This window comes from Lagenorhynchus albirostris, chromosome 3 (genome assembly GCF_949774975.1).
Source record: "Lagenorhynchus albirostris chromosome 3, mLagAlb1.1, whole genome shotgun sequence".
NCBI classification, from domain to species: domain Eukaryota; kingdom Metazoa; phylum Chordata; class Mammalia; order Artiodactyla; family Delphinidae; genus Lagenorhynchus; species Lagenorhynchus albirostris.
This window is the reverse complement of record NC_083097.1, coordinates 154,722,318-154,739,484: the sequence shown is the minus strand read 5'-3', so window position 1 is coordinate 154,739,484 and position 17,167 is coordinate 154,722,318. Positions and strand designations below refer to the sequence as shown.

General features: G+C 54.4%; 1 protein-coding gene across 1 annotated transcript in view; it reads right to left on the bottom strand.

Annotated features, from left to right (window-relative positions):
- Positions 1 to 12,098, bottom strand: part of ADAMTS2 (ADAM metallopeptidase with thrombospondin type 1 motif 2) — a 247,397-nt gene extending 235,299 nt beyond the window's left edge. The window contains exons 1-2 of the mRNA XM_060144439.1: positions 11,928 to 12,098; positions 10,530 to 10,924 (exon numbers count right to left, since the gene is read on the bottom strand). Coding sequence (XP_060000422.1) covers positions 10,530 to 10,924; positions 11,928 to 12,051 — 519 coding nt within the window. The 5' untranslated portion in view covers positions 12,052 to 12,098. The remainder of the gene's footprint in view (positions 1 to 10,529; positions 10,925 to 11,927) is intronic.
- Between the last annotated feature and the right edge of the window lie 5,069 nt (positions 12,099 to 17,167).

Here is a 17,167-nt window from a genome sequence, read left to right as displayed (position 1 = left end):
ATAAATCTTTGAATGTTCTGCTCACAGAGCTGGCAAGGGCTTGTCCCTCCAGTTTGAACAGCCCAGTCTCTGCCGCTGCCCTGCTTCCCCAGCATGGGAATTACGTGCCGGCTCTTAGGTCCTGAAATCACTTGTAACATCATCATAATAATAAAACTATGTGTCTGGGACTCTAAGACATCCATTTTTCACATTTACCACATCTAAACTCAGGATGAAATCAATGGGTCTTATCACTGCCAGCAGCTGGCAGCAGCCATGGGGTGGCTGGCATTGCCTGGCACACACCAACTCTGCCACGGTGTTTCGTACTGCCGTTACGTCGCTTGAGTTACTTGTAGGGTCAGCATTTCTTGTGTTGAGACCCTTCCCACCCAAAATGTCTTCAAGAAGTCACACTGTGATGTAAAAAATTACAGTGTATGCAGAAAGGCACGGAGACAACAGAGTGTGTAGCTTTGGCATCCATGAGAAATGTCCCTGGAGGAAGGACTGCAACCTCATTCCTTTGCCAAAGAGAGGAAGACACCCAGAAGTGGACGAAGCCAGTCACACACTAAGTAAGCAAAGTGAGCAAGCCAGGAAAAACAGCCCACCACTCAGAGCAACTAGAGGCGGGGTGGCTGATGCCTATGCCTCACGGGACTACGGTTAAGGTGCAGTGGTGTGGTTTAGTTGGGAGTGTCCCCTCTTTCTTGTGGCGCCCTATAATTGATGGCACCTTAGATGCAATGAAACACAGGAACGGCCAACACTTCCCAAACCCGGGGCCTGGGCTAAGTGCACCCACCCTTCCAAAGCCCAGTGAGGTTGGCAATCCAAGGAACTGATGTTTGGCAGTGTTTGTGGCCCTTGTCCAGGCTGCCCAGCTGCGCAGGGAAAAGCTGACCATGTGACATGGCAGCCTCCAGCCCACAATAAGTCCACTGCTCACCATGGCGAACACTGAAATGTAAAGGGCAGGGTAGGGCAGTGCAGAGCCTGCCTGAGCCTTGGTCCTAGACGCTAGGGTTTCCTCTGCCTCGGAGCAGAAGCTGTGTGCCCCTCTCCACAGGCCCTGGAGTAGACATGCAGTGTAACTGAAATTCACGCATCAGCCTGAGGAGCCGGCTCCAGGCTCAGTAATAACTGCTCCATATTAATGGCAGCACAGCAGACCCAATGGACAGCTGACATTTAATACGAAACATAGGCAGCAGAGCGAGAGGTTCCTACCTGGGCCCTCCCATTCCAGAATGCCTGCCACTGTGGGGAGGGGGGGCTCAAGGCGGCACCAAGATTCAGGGGGCTGGAGTCGTCCCCTAAGTACCTCCATCCCACCTCAGTCCCCTCCCCTGCAGGAAACCCCTGCCAAGAACATACATGACCACACATGCACACTCACACTTGAATACACACACTCGCACACATGCTTACTTAAATGCACACAGGCACACGCACAGATACCCACACACACTCACATGCACACACATCATACTCATACAGATATGCATACACATGCACACATTTCCACATACATATACACACACATCCCGTGTATAGGAACATGCACACACATTCACACACACCAGCAGCCTGCTGTGTTCTGGCAGCAACACAAAACCCCCCAGCCTGCCCGAGTGCAGGAGGGCAGTAGGGATAAGCAAGGACACATCTGCCTGCCAGTACAGACCCATGGTGCCAAGAGAGGCCCCATGCATACTTGACCCTACAGATCTCAGAGACCAGAATGACCAGAGACCAGGCCACAGCTCAGGCCACCACACAGCAAAGCCATCCTCTATGCTGAGTGGACACACCAGGCCATGGTGGGGGGGGCAGGGGGCATCCCTGTGGCTCAGAGCAGATGAGCCCTTCGATGACTTCTCTACTCACGCAGGTTGTGGCATTTGTGGTCCTCACAGCAGGCCTGGGTGAAGACCCAGCCTTTCCCCGCCTCCCAGCTGATGCTGGGTCACTCCTCACTCACTAAGTGCTGGGGATATGGGGGGATAGGCAGTCAAGGCTGGCCATCAGGCAGGGGAAACCTGAAACCTGCCAACACCTGAAGGAGCAGCATCCTTACACTCGGGAACCAATGTCATAAACACACAACCAGGCAGTGGAGTCAGGGCAGGGATGGCAATGTGACAGAAGACGGTCTAGAAAGAGCTGGCCTCCTTGGGCTGAGGCTCAGAGATCGGTGACCAGCTATGCTGGCCTTCATGAGGGGTCTAGTCAGGCTTCACTATGCTCCTGCACTGTGCATTGCTGGGCCACAGTGATTGGCTATGGAAAGGTCCCATGACCTAAGCCTGTCCATTCAGAGTGAAGTCAGAACTGTAGCAGGAACCTCCAAAAAGTAGTCTGTTCCCCTTTTGCACCTGGTTATACCTGGGGAATGTGAGGGTGTGGGTGCAACTACAGCCAATGGTCCACCAAGGAACAGAGTCACACTGGGGAGAGGGAGCTGGGCGAGCAGGGGCACCACTCCACCCCTGAATTACCTACCCAATCCCACCAGTCCTCAGATGCCTTTTGTGTGTGTGTGGTAAAATACATATAACAGGGACTTCCCTGGTGGTGCAGTGGATAAGACTCCGCGTTTCCAATGCAGGGGGCCTGGGTTCAATCCCTGGGCAGGGAACTAGATCCCACAGGCATGCCGCAACTAAGAGTTTGCATGCCACAACTAAGGAGCCAACAAGCCACAACTAAGGAGCCTACCTGCCACAACTAAGGAGTCACGTACTACAACTAAGGAGCCAGTGAGCCACAACTAAGGAGCCCACGAGCCGCAACTAAAACCCGGCACAACCAAATAAATAAATATTAAAAATAAAATAAAAACGTATAACATAAAATTTACCATCTTAACCACTTTTAAGTGTACAATTCAGTGGTATTAAATATATTCATAATGTTGTGCAACGATCACCACCATCCATCTCCAGAACTCTTTCCTTCTTGTAAAACTGAAGTTCTGTATCCACGAAACAACAACGCCCCATCTCCTTCCTTCAGCCCCTGACAACCTCCACTCTACCCCCTGTCTCTAAGATTTGGACAACTGTAAGTGCCTTCAGATGCCATATTTGCTGAAGCCTGCTGAGTCTGGGTTTCAGACCACAGACATGCCTACACCATTCTGAGGGGCCACCATGAGGTGGGCAGGGGCCGTGGGCTGCTGCTCTGCCATCCCTAGCACAAACTCCTGACAAGCCAGCCTCCACCATGGCAGCCACAGGTCAGTGCACATCCCTCCCCAGTCCCAGCAGGGAAGAGCCCCTGGGAAGCCGCTTCCCTCCCGCCAAATGGCACTCAGTGAGAAGTGGTGAGGAGGCCAGACAGGAGGTTGTGGATGCCCCAGAAGAGGGCATGGGGTAGCTGTGATGAAGTAAGGCTGGGTTCTCAGCAAGTTCTCGAAGACAGCCCCTGCCTTCAGGGAGCCCAGGCCCATCTAATGATCCTGCTGCCAGCATAGCTCTCAACATTTCCACATATGCCTCTGGAGGCCCAGTCAGGGGACCTCAGAGCTCACTGGATTCACACTGGAGTCATTTGCCCACGTGATATCAACCGACTCAGAAATGCAGCTTCTCTGAAGAAACATCCATAGGTCCGGCAGCAAGGAGCCCATGCTCCTGAGGGCCAACAATCTATCAAGGGAGGCAGGGCATAGACTAGCCAGGGTCCCCACCTCTCCATCAGCCCGATCCCTCAACTGGTCCCCATTTGGCCCCTAAGAAACCCAGAGTTGCCCTAGAAGGGTCTCAGAAATAATTGATGCAGCCCCACTTGTCACTGGACAAACCGAGGCTCATGGTGGGAGTATTTGCCCAGAGTTGCATGATGACCTGCCAGAGCCCAGTCCAAGGTCTCTTCACCACCTCCAACCCTCCTCCAAACAGGCCCAGAGGGGCTTCCCTCCTTACTTAGTTTCATTTAGACCACGGGTTTTGAACTCACGTTTCATGAACCCCAAAGTGGGGGCAAGAAAACTGTGCAAAACCACACGTGTGCACAAGTGCTTTCCTGCGGGAAAGGAAGCAGAGCTTTTGGCCGTTCTCCAAGGGGGCCTACCCCACTGAGTGTGGACATTCTGGGGTCTGCAGCAAAGCATACAAGGAGAGGTGGGCCACCCCTGGGCATGGGGCACAGGGTCTTAGGGGGCAAGGAACTTCACAGGCTTCCAGCCCCCACTCCCCAGGCACACTCATTTCATGGCCCCTAGCTGAGCTCCACCCAGGTGCAGCATGGCCCTGTGGGCCCAGGTACAAGTTGCTCATAGTACAAGTTACCGAAGAAGCATGGGGTACAACGTGGCATGTGAATGTCCAGGACAGCTTCCTGGATGAAGTGCCATTTAGCTGAGCCCTACAGAGTGAGCCAGGTAAAGAGGCAGGGATAAGAGTGGTCCAGGCGAGGGCACAGCCTGTGCAAAGACCCTAGGATGGGAGTGTCCAGTGGTGGAGAAACTGAAAGCTTGATGTGACTGGAGCACAGGCATGAGGCGGGACACAGTGACAGACGAGGCTGAAGGCTACTGGGTCAGGTCATGAAAGGCCTTGTATGTCAGGCCAGTGGTTTTGAATTTTTTTTTTCTGGGTTTGGATTTTTTTTAAGGGCAATAAGAACCACTTAAGACCACCACTTAAGAAAGACTTAAGACCACCACTTAAGAAAGGTCTTAGGCAAAGGAGTGACAAAAATCAGTCTGGCAGCTGTGGTGGGAAAGAGTTGCTCCAATTTGGAGTGGCTAAGGATCACATGGGCAGAAGTCGGGGCTTGGAGTTAAGTGTGGTGGAAAGATGGGAACTGGGATGACGTCCGGATATGTCTAGGACGATGACAGGCTGGATGTGGCAGTCATGGAGTGGGAGGGGAAGGGCGATCCTGGGATTCCTGCCCAAGTGAAGGGTGAGGTCTGGAAGAGAGTAGAGAGACCTGTGTTCCATTTCAGAAGCATGGGGTCACTCAGGGAAAGAGCCCCCAAGGCAGCTGGGCAGGCAAGTCTGGAGCACAGAAAGAGATTCGGGCCAGATGCAGGGCTTGAAGTCTGGGTGGAGAGTGGCAGCCCAGCACACTGGTCCTTCCTCTTGCTTTTATGATAAAACCCCAATCCATTCCAGAGTTTGGGGACCTGACCCTCACTCTCAACCCCAAAGAGGGGCAAGAGACTCTGGCCAGGCCCACATCACAGTGATTGATTTAAAGGTGGGCCTATAACCTAAGTAGGACCCAACAGAACCCTCTCCAGGACTCTAGCAAGAACCATCCAAAAAGGAGTACTCTCCATTTCCAAGACATTGCTACCGTGGAAGACAAGTTAAGCCAGGAGCTGCTGGTGGACCCCACATGGGGAGAGCCATCCTGAGATGAACACAGACACTGACAGAGCTGAAAGGCAGAAAGCATGTTCTAAAAGCAGCCCTGAATCCGCTAGATCCAGCCACGCCTGAAGCTGGAACTCCTTAGAACCCCAAGGATAACTGGGCCCATGACATCCCTTGTTTGTTTCATCCAAATTGGTTTTCTGCCACTTAAACTGAATGAGTCTTAAACAACAAGGAGAATAATAAGCCATGGAGGAGGCTGAGACCACCCTGGGCAGCTGTGTAGACTGCCAAGAACAGGGGCCAAGCAGGTACCTCTGCTCCTCTGACCTGAGCAGCCCCAACACCCAGGGAACCCGGACGTTCCTGCAGCCCCTCTTTGGTGTTCCTGAGACCTTCCCATTGCCCTCCAGGCAGTGCCAAGGCAAGGTGAAAGGTAGGAAGACCCTACAAAGGGCAGTTGCAAGTCCCACATACCTCTCACCCCCAGCCCTGCAGCTCAAGCCTGCTGCACCTGCCCTCCACATTTCAGCACCTGAACCAGCTGGAGCCCAGTGTGTGGCCTAAAAGATAGCAGCCTTTTTAGGAGAAATGAAACTCAATTAATTCAGTCCCTTAGTCCAGGAAATGACTTCTCTCTGTGGCCCTTAGTGACTTTTAATGCCCATCAAGCCTATACAGAGCAGGTGCCTGGCCAGGATGGCAGCCCAGCAGGGGAGCACCAGCCCACAAGGCAGCAACCCTTGAGCCTGCCTCACAGAGTCACTGCCCAGCCCATGGACTCTTCCACCAATGGCCTTGCCAACTAGAAACATCAGGCCAGAGAGGTCCCCTGAGCTGCACTGCATGAAGGAGACAGAGGTATGGCTGGGTGCTTCCATCCTACTGGAGTCCCCACTGCCATCACCTAGCCATGAGGACTCACGCCACCTGAAAGGAGCTGCAGTCCAGAGCAAGTCAGCGCCAAGTCACCAAGCCACTTGGCCACCAGACCTGCTCTCAGCTCCCACTCACTGACACTGACAACAGTCAATGCCGCTGACTGAGAAGGTCTCCAGGAGTTGACTAGAAATGTTTTAAAGAAATGCATTTCTTCATTTTTATTCTTTTTGTTGGTGTGCAAAAAATGCAATAACATGTAGTGAGCTGGGCTTGGAACCAAACAGACATGCGTTTAAATACAGACTGCAAAGCTTGAAGTAAGCTATCTCGGTTTATTCATCTGTAAAATGGGGATAATATCAGCATATACCATAGGGTGTTGTGAGGATTAATCAAGGTGATACAGCATAAGGTGCTCAGAAGAAAGCCTGGCACATAATAAGGGCACAGTGAACTGTGAAGTTCTGTTATTACTTTTTATGTCAACAGGCTTCTCATTGGGTTTTTAATGAGCATGTAAGAATGATGTGAAATTAGTACACCTATCATGTGGCCTGAGAGGTACTAGAAAACTCTTCCATAGCAATGAGATATACAAGAATCCTTTGTTAAGCATTACTTTCTCACCCATTGTGAAAAGGCAAATGTTAACCTTTCCCTGTGAATATGATGAACAATACCTGTCTAGTGACCGTAAAAGAACCTGGAAACTACACCTACCAACCTCTCTGGAAATAAAGTATATGGTATGTCTTATGAAGCATGTGGCATTTCCTGAATCTGTACGTCTACCTGATTCTAGTAGAATTTTCACCTTGGCACACCCAGGTTCCAACCTCATATTATTATAGGGAGCAGAACCCCTTACACTCTCCATCCATGGGGTTCTGCAAACCTCATGTCCTGATTCTCATGGGAGCATCTGGCCCCAGCCTGAAGAGAGTGCTACCCAGGACTCGGCTGGAATTATCAGAAAAAGATGTCAGCCAGCACCGGTGGGGCCCCTTGACTTACCACAGAAGGACTCCACCTGAGAACAAAGCCAACACATAAGAAGGCAGAGGCAAGAGACAGCAAGAGTCCTAATGACAGGAGCACCTGGATCCAGCCATGCCTAAAGACTGACCATTATGTGAGCTGCTAATTGCCCGTTTCTGTTTAAACTAATTTGACTTGAGTTTTCCTTCGCTTGTGACTGAAAGGATGCTGATCCTAAGAATCCCCTCGGGCTGAATAGATTAGGAGACTCCGGTCCACAGAAAACAAAGCTACTACCACCTTCCTTTAAGGCAGAGAAACAAATTCGGAACCAAGCAAGTATATGAGCAAATGTGTGTCCCAGGCCAGGAGCAGGACGATAGGCCTGAAAGGGCCTATGGCTCTTGGGAGAGGCTTGTCCCACCTAAGCATCTAAACTTAAGCTGTAAGACCACAGCTGCCTGCTGTGACCCTGCTCCATGGTTTCTCCACACGTCTTCCAGGAAGGCTAGTTCCACATGTTCTGCAAAGAAGGTGTTGATGGTCCCATCTGCATGGGAAGTACTGCATTACATGGAGTTCAAGAGGTTTCTTTATTACAGAACTTCTCAGAGAACCCAGTGGGCCTCCTTAAATCTCCCAGGCTGAAAGCAAAGGTGCAGCGTTTCCCACACCAGTTGTCCACTGAACCGCATTTGCCCAGAGAAACTTGTGGTGTAATCCTGTAGTACTCCTTTGCAGCAATGGGGGTGTAGCGCTTTGCTTCTCAAAGGGCAGTCCCAAAGCCCAGGAGCACAAGCCTGGTAGCTTATTAAAAATGCAGAACCTTGAACCCCACCCCAGACATACAGACTCAGAATCTGAATTTTAACAAGATCCTTGGGGATCTGCACACACTGCAGCCTGACACACCTGCTTCAGTGTGTTTCACTACCTGTGAAGGAAGAGTAGGGCTGCAGAGGAAGGGGTACTGTGTGGCATGGCTGCTGGGAGGATGAGATGCATGTAGCCTTGTAATGACTATTGAGAGGGAGTGCCTAGGGATTGCAGCTTCTATTACTACACCTCAGGTGCTTCTACCCACCCAGACTTGGGAGCACCATGGCAGAAGGGGCTGGACAGAACCAGGCCAGACTCCTGCCACCACAGGCTGTGTGGCCTTGGGCAAGTCACTCAACCTCCCAGAACCTCAGCTGCCCATCTGTAAACCAGGGATGAAGAATCCTCCTCCACAGGGTCTCTGAGGACCAGAAACATGATGTTTAAACCCCGGGCCCTTAGCAAGTGGGCCTATCACGGATGCAACAGAGGGACTTAACGGGCTAAGGAATTAAGTGTATAAGATCAGAACAGACACACACACGCGAAAAAGAAAGAAGGAAAAAGAGAAGAAGAACTAATGATGCTGCCCCACTATCTCAAGGCCAGTTTTCACTGACAACATTCAAGGCCACTCAGGTAGACGCCAGTCCCTCTTCCAACTCCAGTCTTCTCTCCAGCTGTGTCTTGCACTTCTGCTGGTGTGTGTCCAGTACACGTGACATCTCACTGCACCTGTTCTGACCAAGCCGATACACACCTGGTACTTCTCTGCATATGCTCTTCTCTATGTGCATTTGCCCCCGGCAACTCATTCTTCAAATAGCCACCAGGAGCACGTTTTCCAAGCCCTGACCAGAGTGGGCCCCAGCCCATCAGCTGAGCATGTGTGCCCCAGGTGGGCACCAGGCCAGCTACATCTCTGACCAGCACAGTGGACAATGGCGCTTGGAGGTGCTGGCTGAACAAACAAATCACAGAATGAACGATGCATGTACAAAGCCTCCCTGAAATGCTCTCCATCAAGTATTACTTAGCACACAGGAGTTGGCCCAGCAACAGACTACCTCCATGTCAACTCCCCCACCCCAGCCCAGGCCACTCCCCCGAGCCCCCAGCACCAATTTTCTTTTATTTAGGAAATTCACCTCCAGTGTAAAATGAGACACACGTATGAGGTGCAGGGCAGCCTCAGAGGCAACAAGGATATAAAGGGCTGCACCGTGTTAACCCAACTCCTCCAAGGACATTTATAGTTGTTTGCAGTACACCCAGGTTCTAACTAAATCCAGCCAAAGGCAGTGATTTTCCGAAGCAACAAGTGACATTTCCTGTGTCTCCATAAAAAGAACGCCAGCGGTTGTGGGGCTCCGTGTAATTGCTGGCTCTGCAGCCTGCAGGGCGAGACGGAGGACAGGGGGCTTAGGGGCCAGCAGGACTGGGAGAGAGGCCACTTGCTAAGAGTAGGAGTCCCCTGAGCAGCAATTAGAACGGAACCCATGGTGGGCGGCTTCAGATGTCTGGCCAGCACAGCCAGCCTGACCACCACACACCCAATCCAAAATAGAAAACTGCAGTGGCTTCTGCCACGTGTCAGGCCTCAGGGTGGCTGGACGGAGCACTGCCAATGTCAGCCTCCTCCCTGAGCATTGATCCAGGCTTCATCCAAGGACCCCTTATGCCAGGCCATGGTCCCTCTAGGCCCTCAGAAGCAGGAGAACTTCCCAGGGCTCTGGTCACATTAAGTGGCCCAGGCAGTCCCAAAAGGGACCCACTCCCCAGCCTCTCCTGTCCTTCAGGGCCTTCCCATGGGCACCAGAGCTTGCATTTCCAAATGCTCCCCTTGGCTCAAAATAGAGAGAGAAAACCAACTTTTCAAATAACCAGCTGAAGTCCAACAGGAAACCACAGCATAAAAATCAGTGGTTCCCGGTCAGCCAGGGGGCAGAGGGATAACTGGGTATTTCAGCACCACTGCCTGGTCCCTAGGCTGGCACCACTTGCACACACAGAAACGAGAAGACCAACTGCCAGCACACATGCCCCCACACAAATGTCACACATGCCACAATGCACAGCAACACACACGGACACACAAATGAACAGAAACCTGCAGATACACACATGGACAAGACACAATGGCACATTCACATGTTCACACAAGTACACAGGTACTCAGATACTAGTACCCATTCCAAAACACATGTGCAGACGCACGCACTCACAGAGATATACACACACCTGGATGCAAGATGAAGACCTGTGCCTGCAGGCATAAGGGAGACCACACTTTGCTACTTGATAAGTGCTTTGGAAATGTGGCCTTCCCTCTGCATAAATCACCCTCTCGGTCCAATTGAAACAACTTGCCTTAGAGCCAACCCCTTCAGTCTGCACCCAGTGGTCCCTAAGCACAAGGGTGCAGAGAAGGTCTTCAATACAGGCCTTGCCCTCCCAGGGGCCTCCCAGATAAACAGCTTCCAAAGCCCAGGAGAGGGCAATGGACAGAAAGAAGGGAGAGAAGTGCGTACTCACCAGCCCGTCGCAGTTGCTGAGCGCCACAGAGGAGGCTTCAGCCAGGCCGGCCACGTCTCCGACGTAGAGGCAGGTCCCAAGCAGGGGCTCCACGCGGGTGGCGCCCGACTCGCTCTGCCACTCCACCGTGGCCCCGGGCGCCACGAGGCGGGCATTGGGCCGCAGCCGCAGGTGCAGGTCTCGGCCGAAGACCGTGACATTGTAGAAGAGGCGGCCGCCAGGGTCCTCCTCGCTGCCTCCAGAGAAACCCGGGATCTGGACAGGGGCGGCCCTGCGGGCCCGTACCCCAGCCTGCGCCGTCGCCGCCGACACCACGTGGGACACCAAGAGGCCCTGAGCGTCAGTGCGCACCGGCACCGCCAGGATGCGCTCCGCTCCGTGCCCCTGGGGCCAGCCTGCAATGGGAAGGGACGTTAGACCAGTCGAGACCTGGGAACCCCAGGGCCCCGCCACCGAGTCCAGCATCCTCACAAACCCCTCCCCCACTGCGAAGGGAAGGGCATTCCGCTAGGCAACCCCCAGAAACTAGCCTTCTTCCAACCGGGAAGGGGCGTTAACAGGGCCGCCACTCCCGACCCCCGCCGACCCCGGGCCGACCCCCTCTAGAACCCGCCCAGCCAAGAGCTCTGCACCCTGCCCCGTTCCGGGTTGGGGCTCCGCGGCTCCTCGCAGTTCCCCAAGGGACGGCCCGGTCAGAGCATCCTCCACCCCTTGAACCTACCGTCCTCGGCAGTACGTGGGGCTGCTCCGAAGCCATTCCCGGCTGGCCCCCTACCCGTATGCCTCTACCCCTTCAGCAGTCCCCGCCGCCCGACTGCCCTCACCGCTCGCCTCCGGAGCGGCGAGGACTCGGCTCCCCCGGGCACTGGCGGCCTGTCCTCCGTGTACAGCTCCGGGTTAGCCCGCTGCCGGCCACCCTCCCCGCGTGCCCGAGGGCAGGGAGGGTGAAGGAGGGTCCCTCAGATCTTCGAGGATCCCCTCCGGGTCGCCCCAGCCAATCCTCAGGGCCCAAGGCGGCGCGCTCAGCACCCGACTCCTCCCGAGCGTCCCCGGACGCGAGCCGGGGCGCAGCCTCTCTCTGGCTCCCCCGGACACGCTGGGGCTGGCGCTGCGCTCTCCGCCGCGGGGCTTTCCCGGCCCTCCGTCTCCACGCTCCGCGTCCCGGGAGCCGCGAGCGCTCCGAGGCTCCCCGCAACCCGAGACGCCCAGGTGCGCCGCAGGGCGCCCCCTGCGCGACCAACCCGGCCCCGAAGTTGGCCAACTTGGCCCCGGGCGGGGCGCGCGGAGTTTGCCCAAGTCAGGCTGGACGACGCCTGGGGAGGGGGCGGTGAGGCACGCAGGGCGGGGAGGAGCCCGGCCGACTGGGGTCGCGAAGCGTGAGGGCCGCGCCGCACCTACCTGGGGGGTCGGCGGCGGCGGCGAGCCGGGCGTCCGCGGGTAGCGGCGGTAGCAGGAGCGGCAGCAGTAGCAGCAGCAGCGCGGGGCAGAGCAGGCGGCGAGCGGCTCCCGCCGGCGGATCCATGGCAGCCGGACCGCAGCCGGGGCCCCGCACTCGCAGCCGGCGCGAAAGTTCCCCGCGCGCCGCCCAGCCCACATCTGGGGGCAGCTGGAGCCGCCCGCAGCTGCAGCACCGCAGGGCGCGGGGCGGAGGAGGCGAGGCGCGGAGAGGAGGGCGGGGGAGAGCGGAGGGAGGCGGGGAGAGGGAAGGAGCGAGCGAGAGAGGGAGGCGGGAGGGAGGGAGAAGGCGAGAGAGGGGGAGGGCGGGGACGGCGGGCGCCTCAGCCTGCGGTGACCCGGCGCTTCTTGGCGCGGCCGCCGCTGCCGCCGCCGCCACCGCCGCCACCGCCCGCTCCCCTCCTCGCGCCGTCGCCGCCGCGGTTCCCGGCTCGTAACGAAGCAGAGACACCCCGAGGCGGCGGCGTAAAAACGCCGCGGGCCGGGTCGGGAGAGCCCCGCTGCTGGCCACCCTCTGCGGCGCCCCGCGCACTCGTGGCGCGAAACCTCGGAGGAGCTAAAGCCCGCCCGAGCATCCCCACCCAAAGAGTCCTCGGAGCACCCGGGTCCCAACCGTCAGCCCTGGGGCGCGAGGGGCCGCCTCTCCCTCTCTGTGCGCCCTGGGGCAGGATAGGGAGCAGAGCTGGGAAGGGGTGGGGAGGCCTGATTACTGGTCCATGGGGCTGACCAGGCCTTTTGACCAGTTAGAGACCCCAGAGGCTGAAAAACAGTTTTACCAGGAGGGTGCATGCACCACAAGAGCCACCCCAAAGATCAACTTTTACCCTTACAGAGAGAGGCAAGTTTCCCTCAGTCTCCAGCTCCTCTTTGCCTGAAGTCCCTCTCCCCCTCCGTCTGCCTCCCCAACCCTCCACTGCAGCCTCTGAGCACAGTCTCCTCCACCTAGACCTGGGCTCCACCTGCTAGAGCTCAGTCAGGTTGCCTCCCTCACCTGTCCTGAATCCTACATGGGAGTCTAGACGCCTGGTCTTTGCACACCCCCAGGCTCTGCCTGAAATAGCCTCTCTACACTCTGCCCACCTTTCCCAACTCAGCATCCAAGGCATCCCTCTCCACCCTGGAGCCAGTTTGCTGTCAAAGCCCATTCCCAGCCGGACTCCTCTCCAGCACAATCCTCATTGCCTGTCCCACCAAGTCTACTGTCCCCCAGCACAATGGCCTTCCCTCCCCTTGGGAGCCCACTCCCAAGCATGTGTCTGTGGGAACACCTCTGCTATGTGACCCCAGACTTCTGCCTCACTTCCCTGGAGGGTGGACACCTGTCCTTTTGGATTTTCTCATTCACTCTGCCCCAGGCCTGTGTGGCCAGTGCTTTGGGGCTGGCCTTGGTCAGGCAGGGCCTGATGACTCAGGTCCCTCCCTGCCCACCAGAAGGGCCCAGTCTTATGGGTAAAACACATGACTTACACAACTTGCTCTAGCTGTGATTTCATATTCTCAGTTCCATCATTTTCAGGACCCATCATTTTCAGAGGGCACTGAAGCTTGATGGCCATCTTCACCTGGAAGCTTTCCTCTGTGACCCCTGAGGGTGCCCAAACAGGATCCAGCCCCCAGGCATGGTGAACATCTGTTGTCAGTGTTAAAAATGGTAACATTTCGGGGGCTTCCCTGGTGGCGCAGTGGTTGAGAGTCTGCCTGCCAATGCAGGGGACATGGGTTCGAGCCCTGGTCTGGGAGGATCCCACATGCCGCGGAGCGACTGGGCCCGGGAGCCACAGCTACTGAGCCTGCGCGTCTGGAGCCTGTGCTCCACAGCAAGGGAGGCCGCGACAGTGAGAGGCCCGCGCACCGCGATGAAGAGTGGCCCCTGCTCGCCGCAACTAGAGAAAGCCCTCGCACAGAAACGAAGACCCAACACAGCCAAAAATAAATAAATAAATAAATAAATAAATAAAAAATGGTAACATTTCACATAAGAATTTAGACTTCTGACTTCTTTTGAGAAATTGGAAAGTGTGACCACACTGGGCCTGCATTTCTGCTAATCAGCCATTAAGTGGGGCAAATGCCCTGCAGGTTGCTGTAGGTTCCCTTCCCTTACCCACAGAAGGCATCCACTTTTGTAACCTCTGATGGTTCCAGAGAAAGTGGATGGGGATCAGTGTATGGGAAGAGAGATGACTCCAGAGCCAGGTATCCTGGAGGACTTGGCATGGGTCGAAGAAGAAGTGGCATGGGTCGAACCCTGAAGGCTGAGGAAGCCAGGCAGCCCAGAGCTGGGTCCAGCTAGGTGCTGTCTTGGAATCCACGACACTTCCACTCATTCCCCCTGTGGCTGTCATGCTTTCATCCGCCTCAAAAGATGAATGAGACCCAAGCAGCAGCCTCACCTATTTGATGAGGGTGATGTTCTACTACCTCACTTGCTTCCCTGCCAGGTTTATGGTGACTACCATAATCCTCCTACCACCACCATTATTTCTTTATACTGTACTTAAGTTTTTAAAGGAGACTTTAAATCACTACCGTAAATGGGAAAGCCAACATCTTGCCATAAATCAAAGATAACTGCCAAAAATAAATACATGAAACAAAAAGCTGTTATCAAATTGTAAATACTATTGCCTGCAAAAGGCACGGAGGCTGAAGCTGATTAACAAGTGTTGGAAAAGTGGTGAGACAGACTAGAAGAAGCAAAGCCCTTTCCTTTGATGCAATCAGAAGGACAAAAGGAGAATTGAAAATGACCGACTCTCTCACTTCGCAAGTTGATGATATTTTCTGATGGGTCCATGTAACAAAATTATGTTGCACACTTTGGAAAACCAGCTCTAGAATATCTTTTTGGAAAGAAGGTTTGTCTCTCTGACACTCCTGAGTCACTCCTGGCAACTGTTCCTTCCCAAATTACTCCCAGCTTCTTGGGGCTCCACCCAGACAGAGACCCCTCATGAGTGGAAGGCAGACCACGGCCCTTAACCATCCCATCTTTAGTCCCTACAATGACACCCCTCTAGGCTGAGTGGAAGAACCAAGCACACATGCATCACAGTTTATGGTTGAATCCTCCATGTGGGGGGCCCTTGTGGACTCATCCCAGCTTCCTGATCACTTGTCCTCAGCTCAAAAAAAAAAAAAAAAAACAAGAGTCACCCCTACTTCTTCAAACCTCCATGGTTCAGATCTCTCTTATTCCTCTTCTGGAAAAGGCTACCCCACCCACTGGTGCTTGCCTCTCTGTTCCCCCTTCTTCTACTTCAGGTGAAAGTGGAACACAGAAATCCCCAGTGGTTCTTTGTTCAAGTCTACTTATTCAGTCTAGATCCCAAAGACAACCCAAGGACCACAGAACAAACTCAGCTGGAACACTTATTAAGTGCATGTCATGTGTGTTTGATTTTAATTGAACTTGAGTGTCCTTAGGTCTGGCTTTCACGCTCCTACTTGACAGTCCCTACCACTCCCTATTGTCCTATACCTGCCTTTTGTTCATGGTTGTTACCAGTCTGATCCCTGAAGGATGAGTTGCAACGCTGATCTAGAACAGCCCCATGTTGTGGGGAAGGGATGAGAACAACTCAGGGTGAGCTTGAGCCCTCCAGTCCCTTTAAAATCTTCCCAACAACGTGAGGAGCAGAAAGAGATGGGCACATTTCCTGGTCATCTTGGGTGTCATAAATCACCACACATGCCTCCAAGCAGGAACGTTAAGAAACGTTTCTTGCCCTGTGCCTGCCCAAGCTCTCTGGTGGGAGCAGTGCCCTGCGTTATTCTGAAAAGGAGAAGCGGGGCTCTCAGCCCATCTCTGACTTCCGGGCCACATGTGCCAGCACAGACTTCATCAGAGCCATTCCTGTCCCCTGGCGGCCACGTGGAAACTAGAAGTGCTTCTGCCCTTTGACGAGGTCACCATCCTTGGCAGGACCTGCCCGCACTGCAGGCTACAAGCAGATGGAAGTAGTGAGGGTTCGTTGCCCTCTCTCCCGAGAAGCAAGCTCCCGGGGGTTGTGGGAAGGGATCTAGACTTTTCTAGTCCTCTGGAGACCCGTATGCTGAGCATAACAAGCCGTGAGGACTTGGCAACCTTGTCAAAGGGCCTCTGAAGACAGCAGTTCTGCCCCCCTCTGCTGTTGGCAAACAGCGGGTGCAGTGGCCCCGTCAGATGCACAGGCAGAGTTCTGGCCAGGAGCGGCCTTGGTAAGCAATAATGCTAATTAAGCAGAATATGGTGGCCAGGTGGCCTTTGGGGGTGTGGTTCTTGCAGTTTCTTGAGCATCCCCGGACAGGGATCTGTGTCAGGCAAAAGAGGAAATGTAGGTGGTGTCCAGACAACAATTGTTTTCATTGCCATGTTTCACACAGAGGTGTCCCACCCCCACTGCAGTCAGTTCTGCCTGGAAGTAAAAAGCAAGGTGCTTGAGGTTTGGAGGCTTGGGGATCCTGGCTCATTCAACACTTCTACAGGGAGACACAAGCTGGAGGCTCAGGCTCAATCTAAGCAGTAACGACCTGGGGAAAGATAAAGCTCAGTGCCCATCTGTGACTGTCAACAAGTGCTCAACATGGCAGAGAGACAGCAAGGCCCAAGATTTTTCAAGGAGATGTCTGGATGTGGCAGGTAGTGAGGTGCTGGGTCTACTTGGATCAGGGTCTAGCTGTGTCTGGCCTCTCACAGAAGTCAGGAGGGACATTTGGTCCAGGCTTCCCATTTGAGAAAGGCCTCTGGGTCCCTTAAGATGCCCCTGGATGCAAATAACCCAGCCAGCTTAAACCATAAGGAAATGCGGGAGGTCTGCGGGTATGACAGCTCCGGAGCTCAACCAGGTAGCAGGATGACCAAACCACATGCAGGTGTCCTCCCCTCTCCCAGTTGGACCAGCTGACTCCCCTCTGATCTGTGGGCCAAGACTGGCTCACATGCCCATTGCTGAACCAGCTGCTGACAAGGGGCGGGGGTGTAACAATCTGGGACAGAAACATGTTAGGGGTCAGCCCCAATGCCCCCCAGCACTTCGCTTGCCCTTATGTCCAAATGAGAGCATGGCACAGTCCCCGGCTTACCCCGTCTGTTGAAAGACTATGTTCTTCACTGGACTTTTTGTTTATCCCATTCCCAGATGACATCATCTACAGAGCCTGGAGAATTAATTTCTTTACATATAAATCCTGTATGTAACTTG